The sequence below is a fragment of the Schistocerca serialis genome, chromosome 7 (assembly GCF_023864345.2).
Source record: "Schistocerca serialis cubense isolate TAMUIC-IGC-003099 chromosome 7, iqSchSeri2.2, whole genome shotgun sequence".
Classification (NCBI taxonomy): Eukaryota; Metazoa; Arthropoda; class Insecta; order Orthoptera; family Acrididae; genus Schistocerca; species Schistocerca serialis.
The window spans coordinates 214,506,457-214,523,477 of record NC_064644.1 but is presented as its reverse complement, the minus strand read 5'-3'; the positions used below and the strand labels follow the sequence as shown (position 1 = coordinate 214,523,477).

The 17,021-nt window shown below is 39.0% G+C and overlaps 1 protein-coding gene across 1 annotated transcript in view; it reads right to left on the bottom strand.

Moving 5' to 3' along the window:
* Positions 1 to 17,021, bottom strand: part of LOC126413339 (probable E3 ubiquitin-protein ligase HERC1) — a 722,413-nt gene that overhangs the window by 551,808 nt on the left and 153,584 nt on the right. Inside the window, exon 14 of the mRNA XM_050083249.1 lies at positions 16,513 to 16,668. Coding sequence (XP_049939206.1) covers positions 16,513 to 16,668 — 156 coding nt within the window. The remainder of the gene's footprint in view (positions 1 to 16,512; positions 16,669 to 17,021) is intronic.

The window sequence follows — 17,021 nt, the reverse complement described above, 5'->3', positions numbered from 1 at the left end:
TGGCAATGTGTTAAGTAAAGAAAGAATAAAGGGGGATAATATTAGTCCTAATGAAGAGGTCGAGTTTGAGAGTGGTAATGAGGAAGAGGGCTATGCTATCTGTCATTTGACTATGTCCAATAATCATTTTGGTAAGCAGGATGATAGTTTTTCCAGCGAAACGATTAATGAGGACTTGCTGTATGAAGAAGATCACATGGTAAGTAAAAAGAAAATGTGGTACCCTGTAATAACAGAAAGTCTATATGGTATACATGTTAAGTGTTTACTGGACAGAGGTAGTGATTCAAATGGAGTTTCACACGCATTTTTTTGAATCTATTAAGAATACTGTTAAGCTATGAATGAGTGTGCAACAAGAGGTACTATTAACTGTGGAATTGGCAGGACAGGTGTGTGTGTGTGTGTGTGTGTGTGTGTGTGTGTGTGTGTAGCAGCAGCGGTAATATGCAGTAACAAACCATCTTAAATACGAGATCTTAATATTAACTGGAGTATAATAGAAGTGTTTGTGTTCAGTGTAAATTCAAATGGCTCTGAGCACTATGCGACTTAAGTTCTGAGGTCATCAGTCGCCTAGAACTTAGAACTAATTAAACTTAACTAACCTAAGGACATCACACACATCCGTGCCCGAGGCAGGATTCGAACCTGCGACCGTAGCGGTCGCTCGGCTCCAGACTGTAGCACCTAGAACTGCACGGCCACTCCGGCCGGCTGTTCAGTGCAATCAGTATATGGATATCACTATATACCTACAGAAGTGTGTCATGTAGAGCATTTTCTAACATTACGAAATTACAACTTTAAACATAATGAGATTTTCACTCTACAGCAGAGTGTGCGCTGATATGAAACTTCCTTGCAGATTATAACTGTGTGCCAGACCGAGACTCGAACTTGGGACCTTTGCCTTTCGCGGGCAAGTGCTCTACCAACTGAGCTACCCAAGCACGACTCACGCCCCATCCTCACAGCTTTATTTCTGCCTGTACCTCATCTCCTACCTTCCAAACTTTACAGAAGCTCTCCTGCGAAACTTGCAGAACTAGCACTCCTGAAAGAAAGGATATTGCGGAGACATGGCTTAGCCACAGCCTGGGGGATGTTCCCAGAATGAGATTTTCACTCTGCAGCGGAGTGTGCGCTGATATGAAACTTCCTGGCAGATTAAAACTGTGTGCCGGACCGAGACTCGAACTCGGGACCTTTGCCTTTCGCGGGCAAGTGCTCTACCAACTGAGCTACCCAAGCACGACTCACGCCCCGTCCTCACAGCTTTATTTCTGCCAGTACCTCATCTCCTAAACATAGTCGTCTGCAGTAATGTATGTGGAAAGATTAAGCAAGGTTTGTATGTATACCACCCTTCAGGCTAGAATCTTAAGCAATTTGATGGAATACAGCGAAATAATAGTTTTTCTAAGTGATAGTTTTGTCTGATCAGTAATGAGAATTAAGTTTGCCTTAGCATAAGGATCTGTTACTGTGGAGTGTTTTTTAGTAGAATCAATTTTGCGGTGTTTATTTATTAGTTAATGAAGCAATAATGAAGTAATAAAATAATTAATTATGTTATGGTCTTAACAGTTAGGGAGCCTGTCTCTGTAGTAGGGTTATTTTTGCAGAATTCACTCCACTAGTTAACGAGGTAAGAAACGTAAGTAAAATAATGGAACTGACAGACGTGATTGAGTAATGAAAAAGATAATTGTATACAAACAAATATGGTGTAACTGTATTGATGATCTAGTTGTGAACTAGGCAACATTGGGTACTGTGTATATTGTGCAATTCATGCCACTGCAGCTGGGAATGAGAGCTTAACATAAAGAGCAATATTCTTGTGAGGTACATGTCATATAATGCTGCATCATTGGATCTATAAGTTATCTGAAAACTTCTGTTTGTGTTCTGAGGAATTATGAGCTTGAGTTGGTAATAATGGAATGAAGAACAATAATTTTCCTGACTAACTGATAACTGCGGTGTTAGACTGATTTGAAAATTCTGACAGGTCAACTATTTGGTAGCATTTTGTGAGGATTTAATTTTCTGGTTGAATGAGAGTAGTGCTCAGAGTTGAGTAGACAAGTGGGGCTATGATTTGGTACAAACTCCATCCCCTTAATTTTGATTTGAGTAGTAATTAAATTATGTAATGGTGACTCTATTCTTTTTTCATAACATAATGGTTAATAAATCTATGTCACTGCACATCTTGAGTTTTTGCTATTTTGTAAATGGGAAAGAGAGCCAATCTTTCAGGTTTAACCAGTTTCAGACAGTTATGACTTACAGTAATGTTTTGTAGTGTAATGTGCACTTGTTTTGAAAACTTTCTTTAAGTCCATACCTTTTGTACTATAGTCAATTTTAGTGCTAATTATTGTAATGTTATGAGAACTATGAAAAGTATTTATTTATGATGTAATGACTATCTTTTCAGTTTGAAACATTTTTTTAGACTTAAGTTAGAAGTAAAAGTAATTGTACTAAAGTAGGATATTTCGTCTGATTTTTTCCATGTATTGTAGCGGAGGAGAAGCACCTCCAAGGGAAATGATAGCAGTGCATTTCCTCACTAACTGCCACTTGGACCTGTTGAAGGCGTGGACAACTTGGTGAGAAAGTGTGTAAAAGCTCATTAAAATTGGGAAAGTGCTTGTGAAAAATACTAAACATTGAACAAGTGAAATTTTCTGCCCAAAAGTGAACTGCAATGTGCAGTGTAATTTAGTTTTTTTGCAACCCATGAGGATTTATTTTGTTTAGCAAAACAGGACCTGTACAAAGTGATATGTATCTTAAAATGTAATCTTTGCTTACCAAAAAAAAGACATCACTTATGAAGACGATGCCTAATTTTTTGTTAAAAGTATAACTAGTGGATATTTTGTGCAATTGTATAATATATTGTATGTAAATATGTTGTATGGGGATTTTCATATGGCCATTTCATATAAGTAAAAATTTGAAAAAAAAAAAAAAAGTACTGTAGTTTTTGATAAGATTTTGTAGTTAATATTTTTTTGCGTGTAGACTTTTAACCCACAGTCTGGGGTCACTTGTGGTCACCAAATTGCCCAGTTAGCTATTTGCAATATCTATCTGGTCAATCCAATGAGGGGGTGATGTAGCAAAGCAAGCTGGGATATTTTTACTTCCCCTTGTTTCACCATCTGCCTCCTTCAATTCATTTTTTGCACTTTTAACTGATTACCATCAACATTCGTGAGTGTAATCTGCATTTTCATGAAAGAGAAAAGTTGGCCCTCAGTTTTAAAGAATATAACACAAGATCTAATTTTGTGCTTAGTTTTATGGATGTAATTGATTTCATAATTTATTTGGACTATTCCTAGTTAATACTTGCATTATAGGATGAAATTAGTGATTGTTTCGTAACTTAAATTCTATTGTTGACGTATAAAGAAATATAAATTCTGTACTAATTATAAACATATGGAGGAACAACTAATAGTATTCTTAAAGGATCTATTTGGTTCTATTCGAAAACATGCTAGCAAAGCCAGCCCTTAATTAATTCCAAAGTAATTAACAGTTTTGTCAAAAGTATTGTTTGCATAACGATATGTGTTAATTTCATCATTTAAACAAATAATTCAGCCCAACTCTTGTAGTAGAAGAAACCGTTAAAAAGAACAAATTTTTCGAAGTATTCAGTTAATTTAATGAGTTAAGTTTTAATTGAAATTTCTGTAAATTAAACATCAAGCAATGTGTAGTTTCAGCACCTATTATAGTGAGGATATATAAGGGCCCGATTTTTGGTCCGAAGACAGTCAGTCCACAGCTGAGTTTAAGAAACATGTGTTGATTGGAATAACGACAATGCTTCAACTTAACTGTGAAATACGTGTTACACAATTAGGCCGTGTGTTAAAACAATGACAGTGTCTGCTCCATACATACCTTTGAATTCTTCAAGAACAGTGAACTTTGTGGTTACGTTTTTACTGCTCGTAGACGTTCAATAGTAAACTATATTATGAGAAGGAAAGTTGCCACTCCCCATATAGCTGAGATGCTGAGTCCGAGATAGGCACAACAAAAAGATTTTCTCACTTAAAGCTTTCATCCAATGGCGTTTCTCAACAATACACACACATAAGTGCGCGCGCACACACACACACACACACACACACACACACACACACACACACACACACACATTGCAAGCAGCAGTACCAGTGCATTACAGGAGTGGCAACTGGGTGGGGGAAAGGAGGAGGCTGGGACGGGGAGGGGGTGAATAGTAGGGTGGGGATGGTGGACAGTGAAGTGCTGCAGTTTGGGTGACAGGCCGGGGAGAGGTGGGGAAGGGGAAGTAGTGAAAAAGGAAACAAATAGAGAGGAAAAGAGAGAAATAAACAACAACAAAAATAGAAAAAAAAGACTTGGTGTGGTGGTGGAATGATGGCTGTGTAGTGCTGGGATGGGAGCAGGGAAGGGGCTGGATGGGTGAGGACAGCAACTAACGAAGGTTGAGGTCAGGAGCGTTACGGGAACGCAGGCTGTATTGCAGGGAAAGTTCCCACCTGTGCAATTCAGAAAAGCTGGTGTTGGTGGGAAGGATCCATACGGTACAGGCTGTGAAGCGGTCATTGAATTGAAGGATATCATGTTTGGCAGCGTGTTCAGCAACAGGGTGGTCCTCCTGTTCCCTGGCCACAGTCTGCCTACACAGAATCCAACACAGTGGTTGCAGCTTAGCTTGTAGACAACAAGACTGGTTTCACAGGTAGCCCTGCCTTTGATGAGATAGGTGATGTTAGTAACTGGACTGGAGTAGACGGTGGTGGGAGGATGTATGGGACAGGTCTTGCATCTAGGTCTATTACAGGGGGATGAGCCATGAGGTAAGGGATTGGGAGCAGGGGTTATGTAAGGATATATGAGTATATTGTGTAGGTTGAACAGGGCCATGACTTCCTAAAATCATGCCTTGAAATATGATCCATTCTGTCTGAAATTTTGCCCACCACATCTGGAACAACTTTCCGTTGCCCTCCCAATCTCCAAAATAGCCTTGTCAGACCCTATGTTCCGTCTGCGCCCATCTATCTACCCTTTGGCTCCTATCCCTGTGACTGTCCCTGCAGCAAGACTTGCCCTATGTATCCTACCACCCCCTATAACAGCCCTGTAACTGGCAAAACATATCCTAACAAAGGGAGAGCCACCTGCATGCCCTACAACATGACATTCATGACCTCGGCGCCTGTTTCTCCTCAAGCACCATATGAAATCTTCCATCACACACAAGTTTCTCAGTACTGCACAGGTGGGAAATAACACTACAACATGTCTTTGGTTCTCACCACCTACCTGGCCTTCATTTACGTTAGTTTCTTCCATCTCAGCCTTAGTTCACTGTAACTACTCTTTGCTTCACTGTGTTTTAGTTTTGTACATATTTCATTGTCTTTCCCGTCTATTTCTCACTGCTGTTCTCCCACCTCTGTTACATACAATGCACTTAGTTTTTCACTCTTATTAACTTATGGATGATGTTTAAGCAGTAATCTCTGTCTGCCTATTACCCTGTGTTCCACCTTTTAAGCTCTCAGGTTTTCAAATCTCATCCTATGAAGTCCCCAACAATCAGTTTTTCCTTCTCATCCCTTATGGTAAGTCTCTCCTGACCTGCAGTTCTGGGTGACTTTCCCGAAATCAGTCCCTTTTCCTACACCTCTCCAGTCCTTTTCCTTCACTTCTCTTCCTTCCCTTTCAATCCTTCTGCCAGAAGAAGGAGCCACTGGCTCTGAAAGCTTGCCAATTACAATAATCTTTTATGTGTGTGTTCTGTTACCGCTTGGCGGGTAGATTTTTTATCTATCCAATTAAATAATTTTGTCACTAATTGATTGTTTTTGTTGTTATATCAGAAGAAAACAATGAGGATTCCTTTTTCTTTGTTAATAATGAACATACTGACCAGTTACTTTATTTCAATAGGAAAATGTACATATGAAAAAACTTTAGCAATGGAAAATATAATATAACTGGATAGATACAAAAAATTTATTTCTGAAGTGGCAGCAGGAGAACTGCACATATAAATGTTGAGGAAATTTGCAAGTTTTGGAGGCAGTGGCTCCTTCTTCTGGCAAAAGGGTTAAGGGGAAGGAAGAGGAATTAAGAAAAAGGACTGACAAGATTTAAGAAATGGGTAGAGTTTGGAAAAGTCACCCAGAAACCTCAGATCAGGGAAGGCTGCCCGAATGGGATGAAAAGGAATGACTGATTGTTGGGCACTGCAGCTGATGAGATTAGAAAATCTGAGAGGTCAGAGGTGGAAGATAGGGTAATAAGCAAGACAGAGGTTACTGACAAAACTTCATGCAAGCTTTAAAAGAGCGGAAAGTTAAGGATATTGTCTGTGGTAAAAGTGTGTGTGTGTGTGTGTGTGTGTGTGTGTGTGTGTGTGTGTGTGTGTGTGTGTGTGTGTGTGTCGACAGGGGGGGGGGGGGGGGGGGGGGGCTGAAGAAAGGAATAGTTACTGAGAAGAAATACTGAGACTGAAGAAATTACTGTAAACTAAGGACAGGTGAGTGGCGAGAAATGAAGACATGTCATAATGCCCACTGCCACCTGCGGAGTTCTGAGAAGCTAGTGTCCAGGGGAAGAGTACAGATGGCACGTACAGTGGAATAGACACTGAGATCACAACTATAATGTTATAGAGCATGCTCTGCAACAGGATATTGTGTGCTGCCAGTGTACACCCTCTGTCTATGCCCATTCATCCTGACAACTTGGTGATAACCATACCAATCTAAAAAGGCCAGACAGTGTTTACATAACACCTGGTACATCATATGTGTCATCCACAGTTGGCCCTCCTTTTTGTAGTGTATGTTTTGCCTTATACACAGCTGGTATAGGTGGTGGTATGAGAGTGCATAGGGCAAGTCTTACAGTGGGGACAGTCACAGGGGTAAGAGCCGTAGGGTTCAGAAATGGGTGCAGAAGGACCACAGGGCATTGTCTGACCAGGATTTTGCAGAGACTGGAGGGTGGGGGGAAGGGGGGGTCAAAAGCTTGTAGGTGTGATGGGAAAATAGATCTAATTTCAGGGCACGATTTTAGGAAGTCATAGCCTTGTGTAAGTATCAGATTAATACATTTGAAACCAGGATAGTACTGAGTGACAAGAGGTGTATTGCCAAGCTGTTTTTGAAGGAATCAGCAGGAACAGGATTAGATGTAAGGGCCAGAAATTCCGCTTCTGAATGAACTCACCTCGGCCTTCACTGGACGTAATTACCCCACTAGCCTCAGTAACTTTTCCAAACTTTATCCATTTCCTTAAGCTCATTAGTCCTTTTTCTTTATCCCTCTTACTTCGCTTTCAACCCTCCTCCCAGGAGGAGGAGCCACTGGCTCCAAAAACTTCCAAACAATGCCTATGTATTGCAATGGTGCTGTCTCACTTATGGATTACAGTGGACATACAAGTTTGTGAAAGTTTATATGTTGTAGATAATGTGCAAATCTTTCTTCGTTCACAACACTATTTGCTCATATAACCTAAACACACATGGCAACCAAGAGCTGACGTAAACTTATTTGTAACTTTTATATAAGTAATCACGTAACTAGACTGGAGTAATACTAAAGGAGTGTTCATAAAACATAAATTTGCTTAATTATGACACTGAGCTCATCGTGTTGCCACTGTACTTACATTTGTAGATATTTGGTAATACATGCATTCAATTTTGAACAGATTTCCAGCTAACTAGTATGTATATTAACTTATCTGTCCACCTGACGTTTACTAACTTTCCATGCATTTTGTATCTGTTATGCCCTGGGTTTCATTCAACTTTAATGATATTGTAAAATTCATAGAAAAAAAAGACACACCTGATATGGAGCTTAAACAAGAATTCAAAAGCAAAGGAGATGAAAGTGAATGACCAGACCAAAGAGTCAAGAAACAAAAAAAAAACAAGAGACAAGAAACAAGAAAGGAGATGAAGATTAATTAGATTTGTTTGGGAAAAAAATTGCAAACAGTTACTCTTTATAGGGCCACCTGTAACAAATCTAGGCCTTTGCTGTTTCAGTTTGGCATGTGTCTACATAATTCCGATACTTAATTTTTTTCCCTTGTTACATGAATATTCTGGCTGAATCTCATGCATAAAGTTTGTGTGTGTGTGTGTGTGTGTGTGTGTGTGTGTGTGTGTGTGTGTGTGTGTAACGTAACAGCCTTATATTTCAAATAGGAGTATATGAATCAAGAGATTTAGTCATACTCAATACACTATATCTTTCATTTTGTTATTTTATACTTATGTTTATTCCTTTCACAGTTGTCATTCACTATCTGAAAATATTTGGAATAATTAAATGTCCTCTAAATAACAAGTCAGTTGTGCTTTACAAAATTATGATGGTTTGGAATTTCATTAACACATTCTGTTAAAACAATAATTTTTCATCCAAGAAGAAAATCATTCATTCGTGTAATATAGTTTCATAAAATGAATCAATAGAGTGTTCTAGCAAAAACACTGTAAATGTGATTAATTATTGGAAATGTAAACAGTTCAGTAGATAATAATCTTTAACAGGGTTGGTAAGATAGTTGAATATATCTAATAATGTAACTTTAGGAGTGAAGTCTCTGTAACTGGTAGTAATTAAAATAGTGACGCACTTCAGTAGCAATTTGCATATCTAAAAAGTAATATTCAAAATGAATATTTTATGAAATTTTGCATAAAAAATCAAATTATGATAAAAACCCACGTTCAACATACTCGTTTTATGGTAAAGCTTACTGCCATGCTCAAGTTTTCATGAACTTTTCATTTTTCATTATAACTTTACAAACACAATTAATCTAAAAATGAGTTTGGCATCATAGACTTTTACATTTCTATTTAAGGACTGGCGCACTGCCAAGCGGCAGTGGTTGTCAGTACATTTGTTGTATAGGATTTGTCCAGAAAGTAATGTGATTGCATTGAATTATTATTATTATTATTATTATTATTATTATTATTATTGTTATTATTAATCTGATAGGTTCAACAACTTAAAATTCTTCAAAGTATGAGCCTTCTACATCAATACATTTTTGACAGTGTGACTTCCATGTATCATAAGGTTACATATTCCTGACATTGTCAGTTTGGGGGCGATCTGCAATGTATGATAACTAAAGCAACTTCACAAGTCAAGATCACTATAAAATCATTTTACTGGATGACCAGTTTCGACATAGCTATGCTGTCAACATCGGTTCTTATGCCTTTTTACATGTTGTACGGGAAATTTTAGAGCATAAGATCCAATGATGACAGCATAGCTCTGTCAAAATTGGTCATCCCATAAAATGCTTTTTTAGTGCTCCTGGCTTGTGAAGTTTTCTTCAGTCATCCTATCATAACCTTTCTGGAACACATCAATTGGGATGCTCTTCAGAGAAGCCATCAAAGTAGCTTGCATGCTGACACCAGCTCATGGTACTTTTCTTTGGGGTCCCTTTTCAACCAACGAAACACAAAAACATCCGCGGGGGCCAGGTCGAGACTGTAGAGAGCTGCGGCACCATTGTCACATCAATCCGTGTCAGGAAGGCGGTGACAACAAAGGTGGTGTGAGCTGGTATGTTGCCGTGGTGCAACTGCCACGAAGGGTGGAACTCCTTTTGGATGCAAGCAACCCTGTGATTTAGTCTCTGAAGCACTTCCTTGTAAAATGCGGGGACCAAGCAGCAATCGGTATTGTAATTGTCAACTGTCGAAGCTGCGTTGGTAAAGTACCAGAACTTCAAGCGCTGATAGAAAGCACCGAAGCTGAAATCGTTATAGGTACAGAAAGCTGGCTTAAGCCAGAGATAAATTCTGCCGAAATTTTTACAAAGGTACAGACGGTGTTTAGAAAGGATAGATTGCATGCAATCGGTGGTGGAGTGTTCGTCGCTGTTAGTAGTAGTTTATCCTGTAGTGAAGTAGAAGTGGATAGTTCCTGTGAATTATTATGGGTGGAGGTTACACTCAACAACCGAACTAGGTTAATAATTGGCTCCTTTTACCGACCTCCCGACTCAGCAGCATTAGTGGCAGAACAACTGAGAGAAAATTTGGAATACATTTCACATAAATTTTCTCAGCATGTTATAGTCTTAGGTGGAGATTTCAATTTACCAAATATAGACTGGGACACTCAGATGTTTAGGACGGGTGGTAGGGACAGAGCATCGAGTGACATTATACTGAATGCACTATCGGAAAATTACCTCGAACAATTAAACAGAGAACCGACTCGTGGAGATAACATCTTGGACCTACTGATAACAAACAGACCCGAACTTTTCGACTCTGTATGTACAGAACAGGGAATCAGTGATCATAAGGCCGTTGCAGCATCCCTGAATATGGAAGTTAATAGGAATATAAAAAAAGGGAGGAAGGTTTATCTGTTTAGCAAGAGTAATCGAAGGCAGATTTCAGACTACCTAACAGATCAAAACGAAAATTTCTGTTCCGACACTGACAATGCTGAGTGTTTATGGAAAAAGTTCAAGGCAATCGTAAAATGCGTTTTAGACAGGTACGTGCCGAGTAAAACTGTGAGGGACGGGAAAAACCCACCGTGGTACAACAACAAAGTTAGGAAACTACTGCGAAAGCAAAGAGAGCTCCACTCCAAGTTTAAACGCAGCCAAAACCTCTCAGACAAACAGAAGCTAAACGATGTCAAAGTTAGCGTAAGGAGGGCTATGCGTGAAGCGTTCAGTGAATTCGAAAGTAAAATTCTATGTACCGACTTGACAGAAAATCCTAGGAAGTTCTGGTCTTACGTTAAATCAGTAAGTGGCTCGAAACAGCATATCCAGACACTACGGGATGATGATGGCATTGAAACGGAGGATGACACGTAAAGCTGAAATACTAAACACCTTTTTCCAAAGCTGTTTCACAGAGGAAGACCGCACTGCAGTTCCTTCTCTAAATCCTCGCACAAACGAAAACATGGCTGACATCGAAATAAGTGTCCAAGGAATAGAAAAGCAACTGGAATCACTCAATAGAGGAAAGTCCACTGGACCTGACGGGATACCAATTCGATTCTACACAGAGTACGCGAAAGAACTTGCCCCCCTTCTAACAGCCGTGTACCGCAAGTCTCTAGAGGAACGGAGGGTTCCAAATGATTGGAAAAGAGCACAGATAGTCCCAGTCTTCAAGAAGGGTCGTCGAGCAGATGCGCAGAACTATAGACCTATATCTCTGACGTCGATCTGTTGTAGAATTTTAGAAAGTGTTTTTTGCTCGAGTATCATGTCGTTTTTGGAAACCCAGAATCTACTATGTAGGAATCAACATGGATTCCGGAAACAGCGATCGTGTGAGACCCAACTCGTTTTATTTCTTCATGAGACCCAGAAAATATTAGATACAGGCTCCCAGGTAGATGCTATTTTTCTTGACTTCCGGAAGGCGTTCGATACAGTTCCGCACTGTCGCCTGATAAACAAAGTAAGAGCCTACAGAATATCAGACCAGCTGTGTGGCTGGATTGAAGAGTTTTTAGCAAACAGAACACAGCATGTTGTTATCAATGGAGAGACGTCTACAGACGTTAAAGTAACCTCTGGTGTGCCACAGGGGAGTGTTATGGGACCATTGCTTTTCACAATATATATAAATGACCTAGTAGATAGTGTCGGAAGTTCCATGCGGCTTTTCGCGGATGATGCTGTAGTATACAGAGAAGTTGCTGCATTAGAAAATTGTAGCGAAATGCAGGAAGATCTGCAGCGGATAGGCACTTGGTGCAGGGAGTGGCAACTGACCCTTAACATAGACAAATGTAATGTATTGCGAATACATAGAAAGAAGGATCCTTTATTGTATGACTATATGATAGCGGAACAAACACTGGTAGCAGTTACTTCTGTAAAATATCTGGGAGTATGCGTGCGGAACGATTTGAAGTGGAATGATCATATAAAATTAATTGTTGGTAAGGCGGGTACCAGGTTGAGATTCATTGGGAGAGTGCTTAGAAAATGTAGTCCATCAACAAAGGAGGTGGCTTACAAAACACTCGTTCGAACTATACTTGAGTATTGCTCATCAGTGTGGGATCCGTACCAGATCGGTCTGACGGAGGAGATAGAGAAGATCCAAAGAAGAGCGGCGCGTTTCGTCACAGGGTTATTTGGTAACCGTGATAGCGTTACAGAGATGTTTAACAAATTCAAGTGGCAGACTCTGCAAGAGAGGCGCTCTGCATCGCGGTGTAGCTTGCTCGCCAGGTTTCGAGAGGGTGCGTTTCTGGATGAGGTATCGAATATATTGCTTCCCCCTACTTATACCTCCCGAGGAGATCACGAATGTAAAATTAGAGAGATTAGAGCGCGCACGGAGGCTTTCAGACAGTCGTTCTTCCCGCGAACCATACGCGACTGGAACAGGAAAGGGAGGTAATGACAGTGGCACGTAAGTGTCCTCCGCCACACACCGTTGGGTGGCTTGCGGAGTATAAATGTAGATGTAGATGTAGATGTAGTGTGTATATAGATTAGAAAGTACAAAGTGCATAAATCTGTCCTCATTTTAAGTTTTTACTATTTAAAAAAGTGAATCTTAATAGTGAGTAAAATGTTTCCATATAATGTATTTTTCATTGTTTCAGGATATGTCAAGCACACTGTTTTTGCCTAGAAGACAATCATGCGATATGTGATATAATTTTACCAATAGGATTTAAAAAGGGGAAAAAGCTATTATTGCACGCAGAAATAACCTCTGGCTCGAAGAAGCTGACCAGGATTGCGTTCACTTGATGATTCTAGAGCAGATATTGGAGAAATCATTTCCCACGAATTTTCATACTGATGTCTGTTTCCACTTCAGATGAAGTTCTCCTTCCAGAAAGTCGAAGTGAGTCTCAGTCTGTAGACAGCCTTCCACTGTCATTTGGAGCCTGACGAGATACTGATTTTTTTATTTACTTATTTATTTATGTGATGCAGTCATCTCAACTGATATTCATTTGCAACAAATCTTAAGTAAATTTGGCATTGTTATAAAGCTGATCACATTAAATAAAATTATGTCATATACATAACATTTTTAAAAAAAATTATAAACATGCTCTACCCAAATTATAGTTCACAAACACTTTAGTGCACAGTTATCTGTTAAAACTAAATGATTTGCCTGCCACAAAGGCAATGATGGGTGGACAACTATGAATAATATCAGTTTCTATGCACTCATGGCATAAATTGTAGATGAGAAGATTTAAAGCAGTACCTTCTTGAGTTGATACAGACCTGATGCATGGTGACTATTTTCATACGTCATATCATTGACTAGCACTAAAAGAATGAACAGGGTCTTGTTATAAAATGGGTGTACTTCAGAATGAATTAGTAGCTCGTGAGTCACGCTCAGATGGCTCAGTTGGTAGAGCAATGGCCCACGGAAGCCAAAGATCCCAGATTTGAGTTCCAATGTGGCGCACAGTTTTAATCTGCCAGAAAATTTCAAGAGGTGCACTTGTTTCAACGGCAACAAGACTGTTGTGCAAAACTGTCATCATTCAAAAGGTAAGATAAAATCTAGAATGAGGGAATTTAGAGTCTTCCTAAAACACATGTTACGCCAATGATATAACTCATAAAATTTTAAGTAAAACAATGGTATGAGCAAAGACTGCCACTCACCATAAGATAATGGCACTGAGCAAAGGGCAGGTACTTAAACAAGAACTCGAGTACTGTACTGAGATTATGAACTTATGTTCTTCTTCAGAACACAACAAAATCATACACAGTATAAATCTACTACTACATTCCCAAAATTAACATTTTCTCATTATTTACAACATTTTTTTATGACTCCTATCAAATTTCCTATGTTCACAATGTTAATTCGTACCCAATTTTCTGTCAACACATTTACGATTTTCCAGCAACTTATGCTTTACGAAAAAATGTTCATGGAGCAAAAGGTGACATATTTGATGTAATATGACACTGGTTAAGAAAAATTAATAAAAGACATGAAAAAGTAATGGAGGAGAATCTTGGCGAGGAGCAGTTTGGCTTTAGACGGAATACGGGCATCAGAGATGCAACAGGGCTCCTACGAATCTTGGGAGAAAGGTTTATTGAAAAAGGAAGAGACCTATATATGCGCTTCATCGATCTAGAAAAGGCATTTGACAATGTGGTTTGGGACAAGCTGGCGACTATAATGAGGGAAAAGAGAATGGACTGGAAAACCGGAAGACTTATAAACTCATTATATCTTAATCAAAAAGTTTCAGTTAAAGTGAGAGGAGAAAGTACAAACTGGATCAGACTAGGAAAAGGAGTAAGACAAGGATGCTGTTTATCACCTACTCTTTTCAACCTCTACTTGGAAAATATGATTGACCAATGCTCATTAGATGACAAAGGAGTAGAAATTGGAGGAAGAATAATAGGGTGTTTGAGATTTGCTGATGACATGGTCCTTCTAGCCACAGGGGAAAAAGAATTACAGGATTTGGTGGACACCATTGCACCTAACGGAAAAAAATATGGAATGAAAATTAACACAAATAAAACAAAAGTATTGGCACTAGGAGTAAATAAGGAAATAAAAATTATGCTGAATGGAGAAACACTAGAACAGGTGCAAAATTTTAAGTATCTTGGAAGCAGGATAGACACCGACTGGAAGTGCACCACAGAAATTAAAACAAGGATAGAAATGGCAAAAGAGGCATTTTATAAGAAAAGGAGAATCTTCTGCAGCAGTCTGGACAGAGAACTCAGAAAGAGACTCATAAAATGTCTTGTATGGAGTGTTCTTCTATATGGCGCCGAAACATGGACTATGAGGAAAAAAGACAGAGAAAGGCTGGAGGCTTTTGAGATCTGGACATGGCGGAAGATGGAAGGAATAAGTTGGATGGACACAGTAAAAAATGAAGAGGTACTGAGAAGAGTGGGAGAGAAAAGACAGTTACTAGATGTAATAAAGAGAAGAAAAAGAAATTGGATTGGGCATATATTAAGAAAGAATGACGGACTGATAAAAACAGTTTTAGAAGGTTATGTAGAAGGGAAAAGGAAGCGAGGAAGGAAGAGATTCCAGATACTGGATGACATGATGGACGGTACAACATACAGCAGCCTTAAGAAGGAAGCAATGGATCGCAGAAAATGGAGAGGCAAAGGACCTGCTAATATAGCAGATAACTGATGATGATGACACTGGTATGGCATTGGCCTTTACGTAGTGTTTACAAACGTTATACGGTTAAGTTTCTTGACACTGGGGAATTTTACTCAACAGATCTGAACTGGTAAATAACAAAACAATTTGTGCTTTATCTCCTGCCACTACCATCCTCCACTTGTTGTGGTGGCTGATGGGAGTAACTAGGATCATTCAAATAATAACCGATCACAATAGTTTTCAGTCTCTGTTGTGCATGCCCAACTTTGTGATTGTTGCGATCACAATGACACCTTGAAAACACGTTTCACATGTTTGACCATTTGTGGCACTAGTTGACAACTTTGTGTTAGTCAAATGTTTCTGGTTTAAATAATGAAACACTGCACCAGTTAAGTATTTTTTCATGTTTAGCAAAACGCATTTCAAGAATTTATTCTCATTGTCAAGTGCAAATATTTATGTAAGTATTTTTTTATGTTTAACATTGTGTGTGGGGGGGAGGTGGGGGGTGGGGGAGGAGGGCCTGGCCACTCGCATGCGTGTGGTTTTCTGCATAATGGAGCATGCACAGTACCTTATAGCCTCAAAAAAATGACTAGATTGCGACAGACACAGTGTGCAAACATCACCCAAAATACTTATGTAAACATCTGTGCTTGACAATAAGAATAAATCCTCGAATAGTATCATGCTAACCATGAAAAGATACGTAACTGATGCAGTGTTTCATTATTTAAATAAAGAATTACACATTTCCAGGTTTTCCAAAAACTTTAATCATGACAAAAGAAATTAAATCAAATGTTTCGACTTCCCAGACAGTTACCTGTTCCATTTATGTCAGCGGGTAAACATTGTCTAAAATTCAGATTAACTTTTATCGGTTAACAAACAAGTCTCTAATGAATATTTTGATACCTATTATGTACATGTATCGTACATAAAAAAATATAAAAAAGCAATGGAGTGGGATGCTATACGCAACTTTTACTGCTTAAAAAGTTAGCTATATTATCTCACTCCTGTGGCCCTACTGGGGGTCTCTCTCTCTCTCTCTCTCTCTCTCTCTCTCTCTCTCTCTTTCCACTCTCTCACCTCGCCCCCCCCCCCCCCCCGCCCCATTCTCTTTCTGTCCCCCTTGTCCAATTTACACATGCAAGCATGTGCCCCCCCCCCCCCCCAAACACACACACAAATAAAAGAACTGGAGCAAATATACAACCATTGTGAGGCCAAAGATCTATGAAAATAACAGAAAAGTTAAATGACTGTTACAGTTTACCAGTTCCATGTTTTTCGAACCCATACAGCAGTATGCCAGTAGATGGTCTTGCAAAGATGAAAGCAAGTGCTTTAGATTAGGTATAGGTGTAGATTTATCTGATACAATTGGTTCCATTTCATCACTATTTTGAACCAATGCACTAAGATTGTCCAGCTGAAACAAACAGAAATAATTGAATATATAAGATATAATTTACACTAACATACTTACTAAAATAATTCTATTCAAATTCAATGAACCTGTAACAAATCCTACCAGATGAGTGCACACAACCAATAGCATATTTTTTAAGTATATATATATATATATTTCAAATAAACCAAGACATACATTGCAAATTATGAGACATAAAATCAGATTTTCACAGTTTAGGAAAATGTAGCCAGGGTGAAAACATACTTTAGTAATGCAAATCATGACAATGTAAAGAATGGTTAAAGTTCAATGAAATTTCAATGTTGTGACCACTAAAGATAAGAGTTATAGCTCAGATGGAGAAGAATGGG